The sequence below is a fragment of the Polyodon spathula genome, chromosome 13, assembly GCF_017654505.1.
Source record: "Polyodon spathula isolate WHYD16114869_AA chromosome 13, ASM1765450v1, whole genome shotgun sequence".
NCBI lineage: Eukaryota > Metazoa > Chordata > Actinopteri > Acipenseriformes > Polyodontidae > Polyodon > Polyodon spathula.
This window is the reverse complement of record NC_054546.1, coordinates 16,199,208-16,216,878: the sequence shown is the minus strand read 5'-3', so window position 1 is coordinate 16,216,878 and position 17,671 is coordinate 16,199,208. Positions and strand designations below refer to the sequence as shown.

At 37.8% G+C, this 17,671-nt stretch overlaps 1 protein-coding gene across 3 annotated transcripts in view; it reads right to left on the bottom strand.

The window, feature by feature from the left end:
- Positions 1–1,300: 1,300 nt before the first annotated feature.
- The window catches only part of LOC121325253 (heparan sulfate glucosamine 3-O-sulfotransferase 1-like), a 38,912-nt gene continuing 22,541 nt past the window's right edge, over positions 1,301–17,671 (bottom strand). For all 3 annotated transcript variants that reach the window (XM_041267655.1, XM_041267653.1, XM_041267656.1), the window contains exon 2: positions 1,301–2,778. In XM_041267655.1, coding sequence (XP_041123589.1) covers positions 1,674–2,615 — 942 coding nt within the window. In that variant the 5' untranslated portion in view covers positions 2,616–2,778 and the 3' untranslated portion in view covers positions 1,301–1,673. The remainder of the gene's footprint in view (positions 2,779–17,671) is intronic.

The window sequence follows — 17,671 nt, the reverse complement described above, 5'->3', positions numbered from 1 at the left end:
TGGTTTTAAACCAATTTTCCCTCCTTCAACAAATGCCTTTTACTTTGTACTTCAAAATATGGCCCAATGTCCAAAATCTACGCTTCACAGCACAGTGGAGATATTAAGCCAGTAGTGGTTACTCCTCAAGCCAGGTTTCTAAGCTGCACAAAGTTGGCAAGTTGCTGAAGGTCATTTTAAAGGAAACATTTAGTATTGAAGAGCTCATCAATTTCTTTCCCAGCCCTGAAAGATAAGCTTCTTTCTGACATAAAATGAATACAAAACCCAACAAAATGAAGACCTTGAAACTATTGGCAGGAATGTGTTTTCTGTTCAAGGTTTTCATTTACTTTAATCTTTTTTTTTCTTAACTAACACATTTCATGATCACTTACCTTAATATCGTGGGTTCAGTAATTGATTTGTACAAATGAGGAAACTTATTAATTAAAAAGTAAACATTTGCAAACATTCACTAGCCTTGGTTTGTGTCTGCTGCACAAATAATTCCTCCCACAGATGCCTAGTATAGATTTTTACTGTCTTTTGTTTCTCCTCTGTGATGATGTATTGAAGGCACTATAGCTAATGAAATGATTTCATAAATCTTAGCTGATGTGCACTGTGTATGTCTTACATTTGTCTTTTTTTTAAAGAACTACAGACATATTGACTCTTTTAAACAAATAATGTCTGGCACCATATTAGGTTAAAGAAAGCTCTATAATCAAATGACACTTTCTTTCTTGTCATTACCCTTGTAAAAGTTACACTATAGTAAAAGCATCACAAAGTGTAATAAAACATACAGTAAACAACAGGTAAGCAATATAAAGAATGACTGGGTATGATAAAAAAAAAAGGCAAACCAGGTTAAACTATGGTAAAAGCATAGTATAATCATGGGGGAAGTATGATCAAACTTCAAAAATACTGTGCACAAATAATGTTATAAATGGCATAATATAAATATAATTAAGCCACATAAGTGGCATAAATTATTGTATATCATATATATGTATAACAGAAGAAAGAATGACCTTATAGTCTGAATTATTTTGAATGAACTGCTAATTAGGCAGTGGTATAATTGCTGGAGACTACTGTAATTAAATTGGTAAGCTCAACCAATTTTGTCTTTGATACTGCATTCCCCTCATGTTTTGTTTTTTTACATTTGAATTTGAAACCAAACAGTTATCTGAAGCAAGTCTGCTCAGCCTTGCCTTAATTCAGAATATTCCAAAATAAACACAATTTGTTTCTCATACAATGCACTGATTTGAAAACTGGAACACATGATTGCAGACCAATACTGTACATTTAAAGCAGTTCCATTTATTTAAGAACAAGTATTATAGACAAAAAAGTTGTATACAGGTTCACATATACAAATAGCCGCATCTTTACATACAGTACAGTAGTACACTTGGTTAATGATCAAACATTTTTTTTCCCCTTTCGATTTTTTTTCCTGTATTTATATATTTATTTTTTGAAGACACTAGAGTTGTATAAAGGCAACTTCTATAAGAATCAAAAGTAGGTAAATCCTTTATTAATATGTCAGTTATAAAGTCCTTTTCACTTGTCAATATTGTTAAATAAGCAAATTATTATTTTGACTGGAGTGTCAAAAATAGTCCTGTCCACAAGTGAGTGCGAATGAGGGACAGAGCACCATCCATCTTTTAATGCCAGTCAAATGAACGGTTGACCATTCTATAAAAGTTCTGGTTGTGATCTTTGAAGTAGGCTTGGAGCTGCTCCAGCACGGTACTGTTCACCATAGGATGGGGACGACCTTTGGACTCATGCAAACATCTCTCCCGCCCATCACTCCGGATGCAGTAAAACCCCTTGGTTTGATTGAAGTAGAAGTTTGAAGACATTATCCTGGGACGCAGATTGAGGAACTTTTCCACTTTTTGTAACTCTGGTAGTGGGTCTCTAATCAGGGTGTCCCCATCTACTATATGAATTTGGTCTAAGGAGAAATATTTCAGCCAGTTCTCCATATGGACATCATAGAGACTCCTCTGAATCGCCTTGTATTTTGTGTTCAGTGCCCCATTCCGAATCACGATCTCTTCGATCACCTGGACAGGTTTGCGATTTTCCAATCGGTTGTAATAGACCTGCGTGTAGTCAGATATTACTCTTTCTGTGGGATCCCTCAGAATCAGCAGAAGTTTGATAGAGCTGTTCATCTCATGAATCCTTTCCGGGGCCAGGGATGAAGTGAAGTAGCCCGGTGTCTTCTCCACTGTGATTTGGTTTTCATAAGAAAAAGGCATCATATTCTTGTACCACTTGAATCCTTTTGAGTAGTTCTCATCCCAGTCAAAGAAATGAACCTCGGTGGTGGCCACTACAATCTCAGGATGGATGTCCAACATTTCTAGCAAGGCTCTGGTCCCTCCTTTACGAACCCCAATGATAATACTTTGAGGAATTCTTCGGTTTGTCCCTGGAGGTTGGACCTGTGGGGAGTAGTTCTCAGTTTCATTAGTGAGCAATCCCACTTGCAGTTTCAGGGAGTCCAATAGCGCTCCTCCCTGCTGAGAATATTCTTTAGGAGCGCCGTGTGCCTGAGCCACAAGTAAGAAAGCCAAAACCAGTAGGTAGGCCATGAGGAAAAACAACACAAAAAAGTAAAGGACTTTAAAAGAGGGAAGTTTCCACTGAAATGCTGGACGAGCCTCCGAGATCAAACCACCTGAGCAGGAAATCTTGAGCTAGCATCTGATGGAGCACTTGGGAAAGTTGATTAGGGGATGCCAATTTGAAGTACATCTGTCAGGAACAAAGAAGTAAAAATGAATTAAATACATTTTATTCAATTGCATTATGATTTTGCTTTAAAAGAACAACTTATAAGTACGCAAATCCAAGGACTATGATAGTAAACCATTTATCCCCAAAGTGGACTTCTTGAATGTATTCCTCTTGACAATAATAAGAACTGTTTTAAACTAGATAACTGCAAAGAACAGTCACTTTGAGCTACTCTGCAAGGAATGCTCTGAGAAGGAGGAATAAGGCAATGCACTACCAATGTTGGATGTGTATATATACAAACAATGATTATCTAATTTACCATTGAAAAACATTTCAATCATTGTATTATTTTATTGTTAACATATATTTTTTTTTACTCTGCATTTTGGTATTAACTGAATATTGTACTGGGAAATCTGAATAAAACTAATTCAAAAATAAAATGAACATACACATTTGTCATAACCTGTCCTTGGAAATTTATATAGGTGGAAATGTAACACTAAATGCAGGACAGTAATTGGGTTACAGTTAGCTGGATTTAGTGTTCAGGAATAATTCAAAACAAATTGAGAAACCAAATTGCACAGGCCTAGACGCAGCAAAGGAACATCTTGAAGCCATCCTTCCCCTCATTTATAATGACAGGGTTCATTAAGAACCTAACAACAAAAACAGAATAGATTTTTGCCTCCCAGGAAACCCAATCTATGGACTTCCTAGTCTAGATACCACATGCTGTAAATCACGACTCTTGAGAGATGCAACCTAAAAAAAATATAACTTTTAAAATCCTCACATCTGTTCATTATTGTGAAGGTTATATAGTCATGATGTGACTGCAGCTCTGTTAATAGCACACAGAGAGCGTGACAGAGAGCGAATGAGTCTGAGTCAACAATCTCCCTCCCAACCTGTGAGGGCATGGTTTAACAGGAACAGTGTGCCCCGGACTGGATGGTTTGACATTTCATTCCAGGGTCAGTCGGAAGTCGGCCACCCAAAAAGAGGGCAAAGCCACAATACTAGAAGACAGCGCCTTAATGCGGTAGACGATGTGTCAGTCATGGACTGGAGGAGACGTCACTGTACTCACTAACAAAGGGGGAGTGATTGAAGGTATATCAAGGGATTTGGCCAAGCAATCTGTTCAAGCAAGTATGTTTTCATGTATTAGATGCATGAAACATATCATTAGCCAACACCAGAACAGTTGTTATTGATTCCATCAAAACATACTTTAAATTACCCATAAGTTTTGTAAATACAAACCCTTTTACACTGTAATAAAATGGCACTTTTTTAAATCAGTGTGTATCTAAACTATATTCTCAAACATTACATTTAAGTAGATGTTATTTATTTATTGAGCATACACAATTATTTCACCTGTTTCTCTCCTAATTCCCCCCCGCCTTTACACCTAGGAGTTCAAGAGCAGATGCTGGCAAGCTAGTGGCCACTGGAGGAATGAAGGTCAGCCCTGAATGTGTCTGCTTGAGCTCACTGGTGGGTTGGCTGTAGCATTGTCAAGTTATTTGTTCTTTGGGTTTTAACAATGACAATTGGAAATGTCTTGCGCCACTAATTCTTTTAATAAGCTTTATCTTCAGAAATGTCATAGGAAGCAGATAATAGACAAGCAAAAAGGCCTTCTCTATTTAAAGAAAGAAATTAATACTTCTCAATATTGAAGCAACTTCACTGAGAATGACTGCAAACAATATAAAAAAAGGTGAAAAAAATCCAAACATTAAAATGTAGTTATCCTCTGACCTCATGAATATTTTTTGTCAGATTTTCAGAAAACCATAAGATTTACTTTTCTGGTTCTTGCAATACCATAGTTCACTAATTCAGTTGGGAACGTCAGGTTGCAACATGTCAAGTTTCATAAAGGGCTGGTGTTTGGTTTCGCATGCATGGACAACAAGCAATGTGTTATAATACCCAAAGGTAAAGCTCCTGGGTCTTGTTACTGCAAGTCAAGCTTAGATTTCTGAACAGATTTTGCACATTAAAGTGATAGATTGTAGTAGAAGTACTACTCTTGCAGCGAAATAATGTACAGACCAAGTAGCGAGACCATGCAGTATCTGACACCGACAAAAACTACAGCCGGGCTTCAAGAGCCTGTTGTCTTTAAGCCGGTTGCCAATAACAGCTTTGGCCTCACATCTGCCATCGCTTTCTCTTTTAAGGTACAATTGTAATTCTTATATCACACAATGAAGCAGGTTGAATGGGCACTTTGATGATCACAGCAGGCTTAGTATGCATTACGGGCTGGTACTTTTATTTATTTTCTCTTATAATCTCCGATCTAGTTTCCCACATAATGCGGCTCTGTATCTTTAATGTAATTAGGTTGCTGTAAGTTTTCTTTTACATTTATTGCCAACAAAGAGCAACCAGATGAATACTGGGGCTTAAATGAATGTGCTATGAAGATTGGTTGAGGGAATTTAATGTATTTAGGACAGAAAGTAGGAGACACTTCCTTATACAAAGTTTTGAGATCAATCAGTAACTTGGAATCAGACATGCACTGACAGGCCAAAACGCCTACTCTTGTTCGTACATTTTCTTAAGTTGTTAAAAGAAAATATTAACACATTAAATTAAGGTTGATATTAATAAACTGTTTAACAAAAGGCTTGAACATTCTCATGCATATACAACTGTATTTAACCCAAGAAACCAGCTTTAATAAATGTAATAATCTAAACAGTGATCTAACTCTTTAACTGCTGGTGTTTTCCCCTAGGTGTTATTGATACACCACCTTTTATTAACTTCAGTTACTAAATATACACTACCTGGCTACTTTATTTGGACCTGTCTACCCTATTGGATTGGGCATCGCTCTGTATTAGAGATGGAAATTAGGCTGATATAGTGATCCCTGCAGCACTTTAAAGTAGTAGGAGCAACATAGCTGCAAACAGTCAACCAGAAATGGGGAAAGGCAAAGATCTAACAGCATTTGACAGTGGCACGGCAATGGATGAACATCGAGCAGGTGCCACAGTAGTGAGAACAGTCATGGTTGTAGGGCAATAGCAAAACAAAGGGACTGGTTGCCAAGAGAGACAGTTGTGGCTGCAAAAGGTTGGTGATAGACAGAGAGAAAAGACTAGAGAGGCTTGTTAAGTCTTGGGCCAACCTGATATTAGGCAGCAGTCCTAATAAAGTGGATAGGAGTGTATATAAAAAATAGGTCAGAGACAGCAGGGGTGAATTTCCAATTTAAAAAAAAAATAAAAAAATCTAGTCCTTTCAACAAGCACCCAGGATTCAGGCCCTGTGGATTGATTTGTTTGAATGCAGGAGCTATAGAACGATCCATTGTTGGGGTAATGTTGGCTGCTCTACTTTAGAGTGGTAAAATAAAAGCAGAATGTCAAGGTTTTTAAAATGTGTATCACAATTAAGCTGCCTTTTATCTTAAATGTATGCCAGATAAGCTTTATGGAGAATGATGAAAACTCCCAGCCCCAATGCCCATAGAAATCACAATATAATAGAAAAAATAAACTGACCTATTACATGTTCATATTTACACTTGAATAACAATATTTTTACTAGATTTTAGCACCCCCTGGTGGACAGATATCCCAATTTGACTATTTTGACCATTTAAAACTTTCTAATTTGAATGCATTATGGTGTGATATTCAGTAAATACTTTTATATCAATGGGCTTGTGACAGGGTGACTGGTCCCTGTTACTATTTAGAATCTAGTCTCTGTAAAGGACTGTAAAATGTATTGTGTAGATCTGGCAAGGATAGGATTTACCCTGTAAGGTAAATTGACGCATACTTTCTTTCTAACTGGGCAGGCCAGTCAAACATGTGCAGAGTGTGTGTGTGTGTGTGTGTGTGTGTGTGTGTGTGTGTGTGTGTGTGTGTGTGTGTGTGTGTTTGGTTACGAAGCCTGACCTAATTGGAAGAGAATGAAAAACAAGTGCAGAATGTGTTCAGGTTAAAGTGACAACTTGATTGCCAATTTAAACTGGCTGCAAGTTTTAAAGCCCAAGGCTGACTAAGACAGTTCAGGGAAGATACTTGTGGGGAGAGGACAACATCAAGTGGCTTGGTACAGCTTCAAAGAGTTTATTTGCAAAGTATCTTTTGTTTTGCATTTTGGTTGAAATGTAAGTTTATTTGTTTATTATAAAATAAAGTGTGTCCTGTGCCTAAATACATTAATGACTCCTGCATGACCAACAGTTGTTACAGGGCTCATACTTTCTAAGGTATTTATAGAAATTAAATTAGAATTTGAAAGACTATCCCAAGAAGTCAGCACCTTTGCCAATGAAGAGCATAAAGGCACAGAAATGCCACAATACAAGGTACAGGACAAAAGAATTCCACAGGAGAATGACGCAAATCTCAATTTCAAGAGTATCTAAAACGAGCTAGAGAATCAAACCATGTGACGGTGATTTAAGTAAACTATAGAATATTTTATCAATACATAATTGTAAATGCCTTGAAGCATCCTCATCAATACACACAAAATCTGATGTACAGAGGAATTGAAAATGACTGGATAATTAAGTACAGCTTTGCTTTCAATTATCCAGATTAGCATTAAGTGAGACCTTGAGAACCATTGCTTTAATGTGCATAGTTAATCTCATCCTTATAACTACCCATGCCGATTTCTATATATATATTTGTAGGGTTACATCTGATTCATTTACATGTTCAAAGTGTGCATTTACCATGTTATTTCTAAACAGTAAATAGCTTTGTGTTTATTTTTCTTCTTTTTTTTTTTTTTTTTTTAAACGATCTCCTCAATTACTATGCATTTTTTTATTCTTTGATAAGTTTGTTTGAAGGTGCTTTCACCTGAGTTCAGGGACTGCTCTTTCGTTCTAGTTGCTTGACAGATACATCTATGGAATTAGGAGCTATTACTAGTAATCTTCTCATCCTGTGTTTTGTTGTTTTGTTGGTAATACACTGCTGTGCATTAGATGGTGCTGGCACCTTCTAATATAAAGACACTTGGCTGATCTAGCCTATATTAAATATTCCTATGGCAGGCCACTAGGGGATGATGTAAGTAAAGGTGCAATGCAAATAATTGTGGATGCAAAATTGAAATTGCATTGCGGCCAGGCAATTATTTTGGATGCAAAATTGAAATTGCATTGCGTCCATACAATTATTTTGCACTGTGCCCCATGTAAGCTCAAGACCATTGCAAATTACTCAACAAGCACAAGTAATGAGACGCAATTATGATAATGAAGGTCTCAATGAGCGCATTAGTCTATTTAGCGGCCACACTTGCAGAGTTAGAAGTACAGAGAGCGGTAGTTGCTGTATGACATTTGTGAAGCACGAAAATACAAAATAAAAATAAATAAAAAAAAAATATGTCACACGAAGGGCAGCAAAGTCCTCTTGGCACACATTTTCTAAGAAGGAGCTGAGAGGCCTTATGAGGTCACTTAACATGAAACTGAGTTGTTGGGAAAGCCTCGGCCAACATCAGTTATGCTAATATCCTTAGAAAATATATATATATATATATATATATATATATATATATATATATATATATATATATATATATATATATATATATGCCTACCTGAGACCTTTTTAGCATGACATCCAGACATTTGCCTAGCACTCTGGAAAAGGTGAATTGGGCTATTCCGCCAGACATTCCAGTTGTGGTCTGAAAGGAACCAGAGGCTAAATAGTGTAGCTCATCCCTCAATTCAGCTATGAGGTCAAGGATGACCTGCGGAGTGAGATGACAACGCTCTAGTACCGTATTCTCCAGCATCCCAAACAAAGTGACCCTGGGATTGAATATGCAGGGTCTTCTTCGACTTGCCCTTCTCCTCCTAACGTGTTCATGCCTCTCCTCAACAAGAGCCCAGTGTCGCCGCATCAGGAATTGTAACACAGCAGCCATTCAGAAGCCAATACAGCTGTTAGTTACTCGCGTCTACAATGGTTTGCATGTTGTAAGAAGAGGTGTAAAGTTCTTTACCTTTACCACTTCTGATCCAAGGTATTTAAAGCCATCAACCTGTTTCAGTTTTCCTCCATTTGTCTCCTCAACAGTGGTCATAGTATCTCCTCTTCTCTCCATTACCATTATTTCAGATTTTTCTGCATTCATTTTCAGTCCACCCTTTTCCAGACTCCTCTGCCATTTGAACACTTTCTCCTGTAGTTCTACTTCTGAATCTGCCATCAGTGCCACATCATCAGCAAAGATGAGTTCCCAAGGCACTTCTGTTCTTGCCTCCTCTGTCAGTGTGTCAATAATGTTTATAAAAAGGAAAGGACTTAGTGCTGATCCTTGGTGTACTCCAACTGTGATTTCAAACTCTTTTGTCTCTCCCCGTTGTGTGATCACCTTTGTAGTTGCATCTCTATAGGTTGCTTGAACTAACTTCACCATGCCTTCTGGTACTCCTTTCTTCCTCAAGCACCAATACACCACCTCTCTGGGCACACGGTCATATGCCTTCTCCAAGTCCAGAAAGGCCACATACATCTTTTTCCCTTTCTCTAGTGTCTTCTCCTGTAACTGTCTCATCACAAAAATGGCATCTGTTGTGCTTTTCCCCGCTGAGAATCCAAATTGTGAGTTGTGGATCCTGACTATCTTCCTGAGTCTCTTGTCCAGAATTTTTTCCAGGATTTTCAATCCATGTTCCAGAGGTTTTATTCCTCTATAGTTTTTACACTCCATTGGGTCTCCTTTCTCCTTGTAGATGGTAACCATACTGCTTTTTGTCCATTCTTCTGGAATTCTCTCTTCGTTTGCAATATTGTTTAGCAATCTCGTCAGCCACTGAATCCCCTCTTCATCAAGGTTTTTAAAGTGTTCTGCTGCTATTCCTGATGGTCCAGTTGCTTTGCCCACTTTCATCTCTTTGATAGCTTCTGTCACTTCCTTTACTGAGAATTCTTGGATTGGTCCACACACTACTTCTGCCTTCTCCATCCTTGAGTACTGCCACCCGGATAATATCTTTTTTCTGTCTCGCTCTATGTTTAGCAATCTTGTAGATTTGGTCATCTCCTTCCTTTGTTTCAAGTTTCTCATACCATTCTTACCAGGCTCTTTCCTTTGCTCTTGCTACATTTCTTTTTGCTACCTTCTTTAGTCTCTTATATTCTTGTAGTTCTCCAGTGCCACCTTTCAGTGCTTTGTATGCTTTTTTCTTTTCCTTCAGTGTTTCCTGAACTTCCAAATCCCACCACCACTCTTCATTTTCCCTCAGTCTGCCTCCTCTTGTCTTTCCACAAACCCTGGTAGCAGCCTCTTCTAGGATGTGGCTCATCTCAGTCCACTCTTCTTCAACTGAAGGCTCCTCTGTTTCCTCTGTGTTGTTTTTCATTTCTCTCACCAGCCTGTTGAAATCTACTTTGTTTTCTCTCAGTTTCCACACTTTTGTTCGTGCTGGGCATTTTCTCTGCTTTATTCTTCGCTCCTTCAATATTGTGATGTCCATCACTAGTAGCCTGTGTTGTCTGGTAACAGCCTCATAGGGCAGGACTTTAGCATCTTGGACTTTCGCTCTATCAGTTTTTCTCACTAATATGCAGTCTATTTGGGTATCATGGCCTCCACTCCTGTATGTCACCTTTTGCTCATAATTCTTCGTGAACCCTGTGATCACTGCAAACAATTCAAGAGCTTGGAGTGTTTCTAGTAGCCTTCCGCCTTCTTCATTTCTCTCTCCTAGCCCTCTCTGACCATGTTCATCTGGATAATCTGGGCATTTCTCTCCTAAATGTGCATTGAAGTCTCTTCCAATTACCACCATTTCATTTCCTGGGATTCTGATAACCACTTCTTCGAGATCTTCCAAGAAGCTATCCTTTTCCTCCTGTGATCTTCCTACCTGTGGTGCATATACAGAGATGATATTCCACAACCCGCTCTCAAAGGCCACCTGTACATTGATAATCCTGTCTGAGTGTCTGACCACCCTCACTATCTTGTCTGCTAGGTCTTTGCATACTATCACACCCACTCCATTCATTTTTGTACTCTTTCCAGCGTATAGAATCTTGTATCCCTCTCCTAGGTGTCTTGAGCTGTTTCCTTTCCACTTGGTTTCTTGCACACACAAGATCTCCACTTTTCTCCTTGCCATAGTTTCAACCAATTATCTCCCTCTCCCTGTCATGGTACCAACATTCCAACTCCCCACTCTCATTGACTTAACATTCCTTTCAGGGCCCTTCACCTTGTTTCTTTTCTGTAGACCCCACTCTACAGTTTTCCCCACAGTAGCATAATTTCCATTAGTACCCTGTTGGGACACAGCACTAATGGCAGCCGTTGTTAACCCAGGCCCCGACTGATCCGGTATGTGATTTGTGTTCTTTGCAACCATGGTTTTGGCAAGATGGTCTTACGTCGGATGCCCTTCCTGACACAACCCTTTTAGTCGCCTCTTACGACAGGCAGGGATACCCAGGAGGTATTCTGATCCCCCTCCCGAGGGACAGCAGTTGCCTAAGTGCAAGACAAAATCCTTACATCATATTATAATGTTTGTACCTGCTTAGTATCCAGATCCTACCCAGTTCCAAACCGTTTTCTTCATTTTAATAAATTTCAATATCATTTTAATGGATTAATGATGGCAAAGTGCAAATTTGATAGCAGGTGCACCACAGCACTTCAACACCATTCTTTACATAAGCCATATTTTTGTAGCTGGTAAAAGCTGACTTTACGGAGGCTAAACACAATTTACGGGAGCACTATGGGGGTTCTGCACACGCAAATCACTTTCCACATATCCTTGTCCTTGCACATAAAATGTTTTTGAGATATCTTTAAATCTTTCAGATATTTCTAAATCATTTCGATATATCTCTAAATGACTTCCTGTTAATTTCAAGATATCTCTAAATGGGTCTAGCGAGAGACCCATAGAAAAACAAATAGGCTAACATAACAAATACTGTACAACCACTCCCTCATTTTATCGGGGGAGACAGGGTCCAGTATAAATCCTCTACGCAATCTGCTTTTTCTAATTTTTTTGTAAAAAAAAAAAGCAGCACACCATTTTAATTCGTACAGCAGAGGGTAATTGCTTCTCATCAACTTCAGTCTCCAATAAAATTTATTGAATCTTCCACTCCTTTCTCTAATGCACAAACCCGCTGCATTGAAAGATCCATTTCCAACAATAACAAAGGAGGCTTGTTGCTAGGGGGCTGACGTCACTGCCTTGTTGCTTTTGCTAGTGTCTTGTTGCCACACATGAACACCACGTTGGCTAAAATAAAGACCGCTTCAGCAAGTAGATATTTCATTTGCATTGTGTTACTGAGCAATACGTGTGTATATGATAACAGTACAATATTAATGCTTTGTTTTTAATTGTTTTGTACGTTGTTGTTTGTGATGTGCAGTACGAGATAAAACGAACAGTAATTCTAAGTGCCTATGTATATTGCAGCTAAGGCATACGCAGTCAATAGTAAAAATAGTGAGCCAACTCCAGGACCGCGATATATCCAAATCCGCAGGGGTGGGTGTATCTCTAAATATTTCAAGATATCTTAAAGTGCATTTTGAGATATCTGTAATTGATAATCTGGCTTGTCATGTGTTTCATCTCTCTAGAGCAAACCAGCATTGTAGGGTTGGTTGCAATATTATAACGAAAATAGCACACACGAAAGGAGGGTCCTATTATGCACTACATTCATCTAAAGCTTAATATTTCTAAGCAGGTGCATGGTAGGATGTTACTGCAACGTTGCATAATCAACAGATTATAACTAATTGCAACCTAGGTCTAAAGAAGGCTAGAAATTATTTTGAGAATTCAAGGCAGTTAATATTGCTGACATGATCAGTGCATAAGGGTCTACATTTTAATGAGAAATTAAGATTTCTACATCTTATACATTATATATATATATATATATATATATATCAGGCTCCCTTGAGAAAGATATGTACAACATATCGAAATGTTGGGCAGCTGGCTCTTTGAGCTAATATATATATATATATATATATATATATATATATATATATATATATATATATATATATATATATATATATATATATAGGTTAGCTCTTAGAATAACTGAAGGTATTAATTAAAAAGCACAATTTCATATCAGCTCAATTTAAACTATCGATTCACCTAATTTCCTTATCTACTCACGTCAAGTGAAATCCAATTCACCTTTAAGCAAAGCGCACAGTTCATTTAAAGGTGTTGCCTCTGAGGTTTTTAAATCTATCCTCCTTTTTTAATAGCTTCAGAACTGTCTTTACTGTTTGCCTCATCATTATGCAGTTCGTTTCTAATGCATTTTCTCCACAGCAGCCCTCTCCTGCATGCTGGTATATAACAAGTAAAATCCCCTCTGCTTTTTTTGCTTGGACAGAGAGAAACCCTATCCAATTACATCCTCTTGTGCCATCAGTTAGAGCCCCTCATGCCATCTTGCTTTACTGAGGCTGTGGGGAAGTGAAACAGACATTCTGCCCAGCAGAGAAAGCATTAGGGGACTAAAAATGATATAGGGGTAGTGAAAAGGGTACCAACACTGAAGCCGTATTTCCAAACAATCACATTTCATATTCTAACATGGTTTCATCTGGGAGGTATTGATTCACAAATGTGACAGGTTTTATCTCTAAGTGCATTTATCGGAACTTAACTGATATTTTAATTAAATGACTTAAATCCACTTATTGTCAAACCGATATTAGCCGTTCGTAGAACTCATTAACACACTGCCTTGTAAAATACATAAATACAAGAGTTAATTGATATATATTTCTTTATATATCTTTGCATAAGAGATGAGAGAGCAGGAGACAGGGTGTGGAAACGGACAGGCTGTGTACAAAGGAGAAGAAAGTGCCCAAACCAAAGAAGAAAAAGAAAGGTAAACCCTTTTCAATCAGGCTGATTAAAACATTGATTGCTATGTTTGTTTCTAAAGCTAAATCTTAATTGACAGGATTATAGTAAGCATCCTTCTTTTTGTAGGATTATAGTTTCTGTCATATAAAGATTAAAAACAGTTGGATTAGACATGCTTACATCTGGATGAGGAAACTAATCGAAGACGTTTTTACATTCCACCTGAAGTACATTATATGTCAACAATATTGCACATCGTGTCAACTAGCCAAACGTCATTGTGGGTAACATAGATGCCTTTGAATGTATAGATAGTGTTGGATAAACTCAACCTACAGGTGAGTTTAAAATGAGTGAAGTATGATAGGGTAAGCTATCTCTGTGGATAACACAATACTTATTATAAGAAGTTGCCGTAGTGACCACATTTTGCTTGAGAGTTGCCTGTTAGACTGATTTTAGTTTTCTTGTCATTACACTGCAGTAAGACATAGTAAATTGTAGTAAAGCATAGTATCATAGTGGAAGAATGGAAAAGCACTGAAAAGCATGGTGCATTACTAGGAACAAATGTAAAAAACACAGTAAAAAAAGGTATTGTCAATGGGAAGGTTTAGGGATAGCTTAACCTGGAACATTAACATGGTAAACTTTTACAATACCACCAGCTGAACAACCACTGACAAATATGTAGACCAAAGCAAAATTTAGACGATGACAAAAACTGAGTGAAACTGCAGTAGTTTATATACAGTAAGAAGAGCCCAGTACAGTAGTTCTATAGTAACAAGATATACTGTACTGTGAATGACGGGAAATGAACCCAAAATAAGTAATCAACTCTAGCATTTTTCAGGGAAGTTGCTGGCATTATTTTAGGTATTAGGTATTATTTTCTGGCCATTACCTTATAAATAACTGACAACACTTTACAAAAAGCAAGTTCCAATATCTTCAGTTAATGGCAGAGGCATCTGCCAATGGGCGGAGACAATCCATGAGGTTTATAATTAAACTACATTCACCTCTTATAAATTCAAGAAGTTTACCTTCTGACTATGATGACAAAAACATTGCAGATGACATGATATTGTACTAGCTGACAGAGGCTATAAGGGCAGATGTAGCATTCAGGAATGATGTCTCCAAATTAAGAAGCACAAGCCTCTGAATGGATGTCACAAGGCAAGACTGTCATCCCAGCTGCCAGTGACATGGCTGTGCAAATAGCACACTACCATTGTGTTGTGTGGTGCACCACCTCATAAAGATGAAAGGGTTGCCATCCACCAATGCCATTGGCGCATGTACCAGGATCACTACATAAATCTTCAGCTTATAAGAGTTATTGATCCATTAAGTTATAATTAAAATGTTAATACAAAAGGAAATGTTAATACAAAGGGAAACGTTAACACAAGTTTGTCACCTGTTTACAGTGGCAAATGCTAATGGCCAGTGAACACTGTTAGTGGATGTTAGGTACACAGACAAAACATTATATTCACAACAATGGACACCACGTCAGGGTTGACTCCTTAAGCAGCACACCTATGCCTAGAACTTGATCTGCAAAATAAAATAAGACATGTCCTGTTGCATCCAGCATTCAATTAAGTATAAAACTGTGACAAAACCTAAATACTTTATTTCTTATTACCATCCCTAGGGAATGGAGTCTGCAAATTCCAACTCTTCAACATTAGACTTTAGAGAACCATCTAGTGTAAAGGCAGAACACGTCAGCAGTTTATTTTATTTATTTATTTTTTATCTAGAATGAAGACGCACAATTTTACACTTACAGGAAGGGTAATATCTCATAAGCCTGTGTTTAATCATTTTAGAGGTTTTTCTGGTAAAAAAACAAAAACAAAAACAAAAAACTTAGAAATATTATCAGTATAGAAAACATTTGAGTAAAAGGGAGATTTGCTGTTAAACTTTTCATTTCTAGTTAGTTTTCTTCACATTATTTAAAGGTTTAAAATTATGAAGCAGTCCTTTTTTTGGTTCTGCACCTGTTAGAGCCCCCCATGTTAGCATTGCTTGGGATGAGACATATTTTCATTTCCACCCCACATGCTGTGCAATCCTGCTTTACTCAAACTGTGGGGCCAGGTGAATTATATACCCGTTTCTTGTTTCTTCTGAAAGGGATACAAAGTGTCCAGCATGGTGGAATGGGATGCTCTGCTATATTATAAATTCAATAATATTTCAAACAGAAGATAATAAACTGAAAACCATTACAAAAGGGTACCATGGTACATTTGCATACTCACTTTGTAGTTTGTCATGGTTTTGCTATTCCTATTTTCTATGCATTTACAGTGTTTTACCAACTTATTAAAAAAAAAAAATGGGCTGATAGTTATTTTCAAACAAATTGTAAACTGTCCACTTTTATTGGCCTTTGTGAATGTGGCTTCTCACACACAACCAAATATACTGTACATCTGCAATTCAATTTTGTTCTATTAGTCCTTTTGTATTTTACACTTGTCATTGAAAATCCAAAAGACGTGGCTAGGTTTGACAGTAACATAGTGCTTTCAAATATATTTAAATTTCTATGTTGGTTGTACCATTTGCTACCAGGGAGGGATGTGGGTTCTCGAGGTCCTCTTTGGGGGATGGTTAGGGGTGGGTAGAAGGGTGGGTGGAAAATTGGAACTTAGGATCTTGTACTGTTTTTGCTCTTGTAATATGCTAATGTTCAAAAATAAAAATAAAAATTGATGACAAAAAAATTATATATTTAAATTTCTGCAAGTACACTGTTCAGCACTGTTAGGACCAAGTTCTATCAGTGGTAGTATAGATGTATAGTTGTCTGTGAAAATAAATGTGACACAAACATACTTTTATTCCCTTTACAGTTACTAGAAATACAATCCACTCTTCCACAACTTTGCCCACCTCAATGTAAGACCCCATACTTGTTGCATGACCTAAATTGGCATTACAAAACTTAAGTTTTCAAATAAAAAAATAAAAACTATAAAAAATTTATATAAATAATATACAAAAGTTTATATTTTGTGGATGGAGGGCAGCTATAGATAGATAGATAGATAGATAGATAGATAGATAGATAGATAGATAGATAGATAGATAGATAGATAGATAGATAGATAAAATTGAATTTATAATAAACCACAAAACAATTCTATGCAATCATATATTTCCCTGAAACAATCACAGTTTAAATCAAATCTAATTTCAGTCTAAAAGTATTATTTGTCTAGATTTGCAAACAGAAAGAATATTAGGATCTTTCCATTTACTTCAGTTTTAGAATAATAGATTTCCATTAATTGTCATGTGGTTTCATATTTAGCCAACTATGTAACCATTCCATTATAAAACCCCAGAGACACATGCAGCATCTGTGGACAAACACCATAATATAAATACAAAAGACAATAACATACATTGCAATGTAATATGATTGTGTGTATATAAAGTATTTGGGAGTATGTGAATGGGCTGGCTGGTGTTGATACCAAGGATTTTTCCAATGGCAATGCTGTCAGTGGACATGCTGACAGCAAGGCGAAGTCCTCCTCCCATGGCCCTGCTGGCAGCGGAAAGAAATGCATTGGAAATGCTACCCGTGGCAACGTTAGCAGCGGCAAGGCAATGCTGTCAGTGGACATGCTACCAGCTCTAAGGCTGGCTCTTCCAGCACAGACAGGTGTGGCAGTGGACCAACAGCAGAAATGCGGACAGCGGCGTGGCCCACTCCATCAAAGGCCACAGCAAATGACCCCCAGACGGTGACAAAGAGGCCTCCCTGGGTGACTGCGAGCAGGCCTCCCCAGGCGACGGTGAGCAGGGCTCCCCAGGTGATGGCGAGCAGGCCTCCCCAGTGGCAGCCATAGGCTTTGCAGGCTTAGCAGTCCTAGGTAGTGTAGGCTTGGCAGCCCTAGGCGGTGCAGGTTCGGGCAGTTGACGTTTGTGCTCCTTAGCTCGCCTCTTGAGGTGTAACCAGTC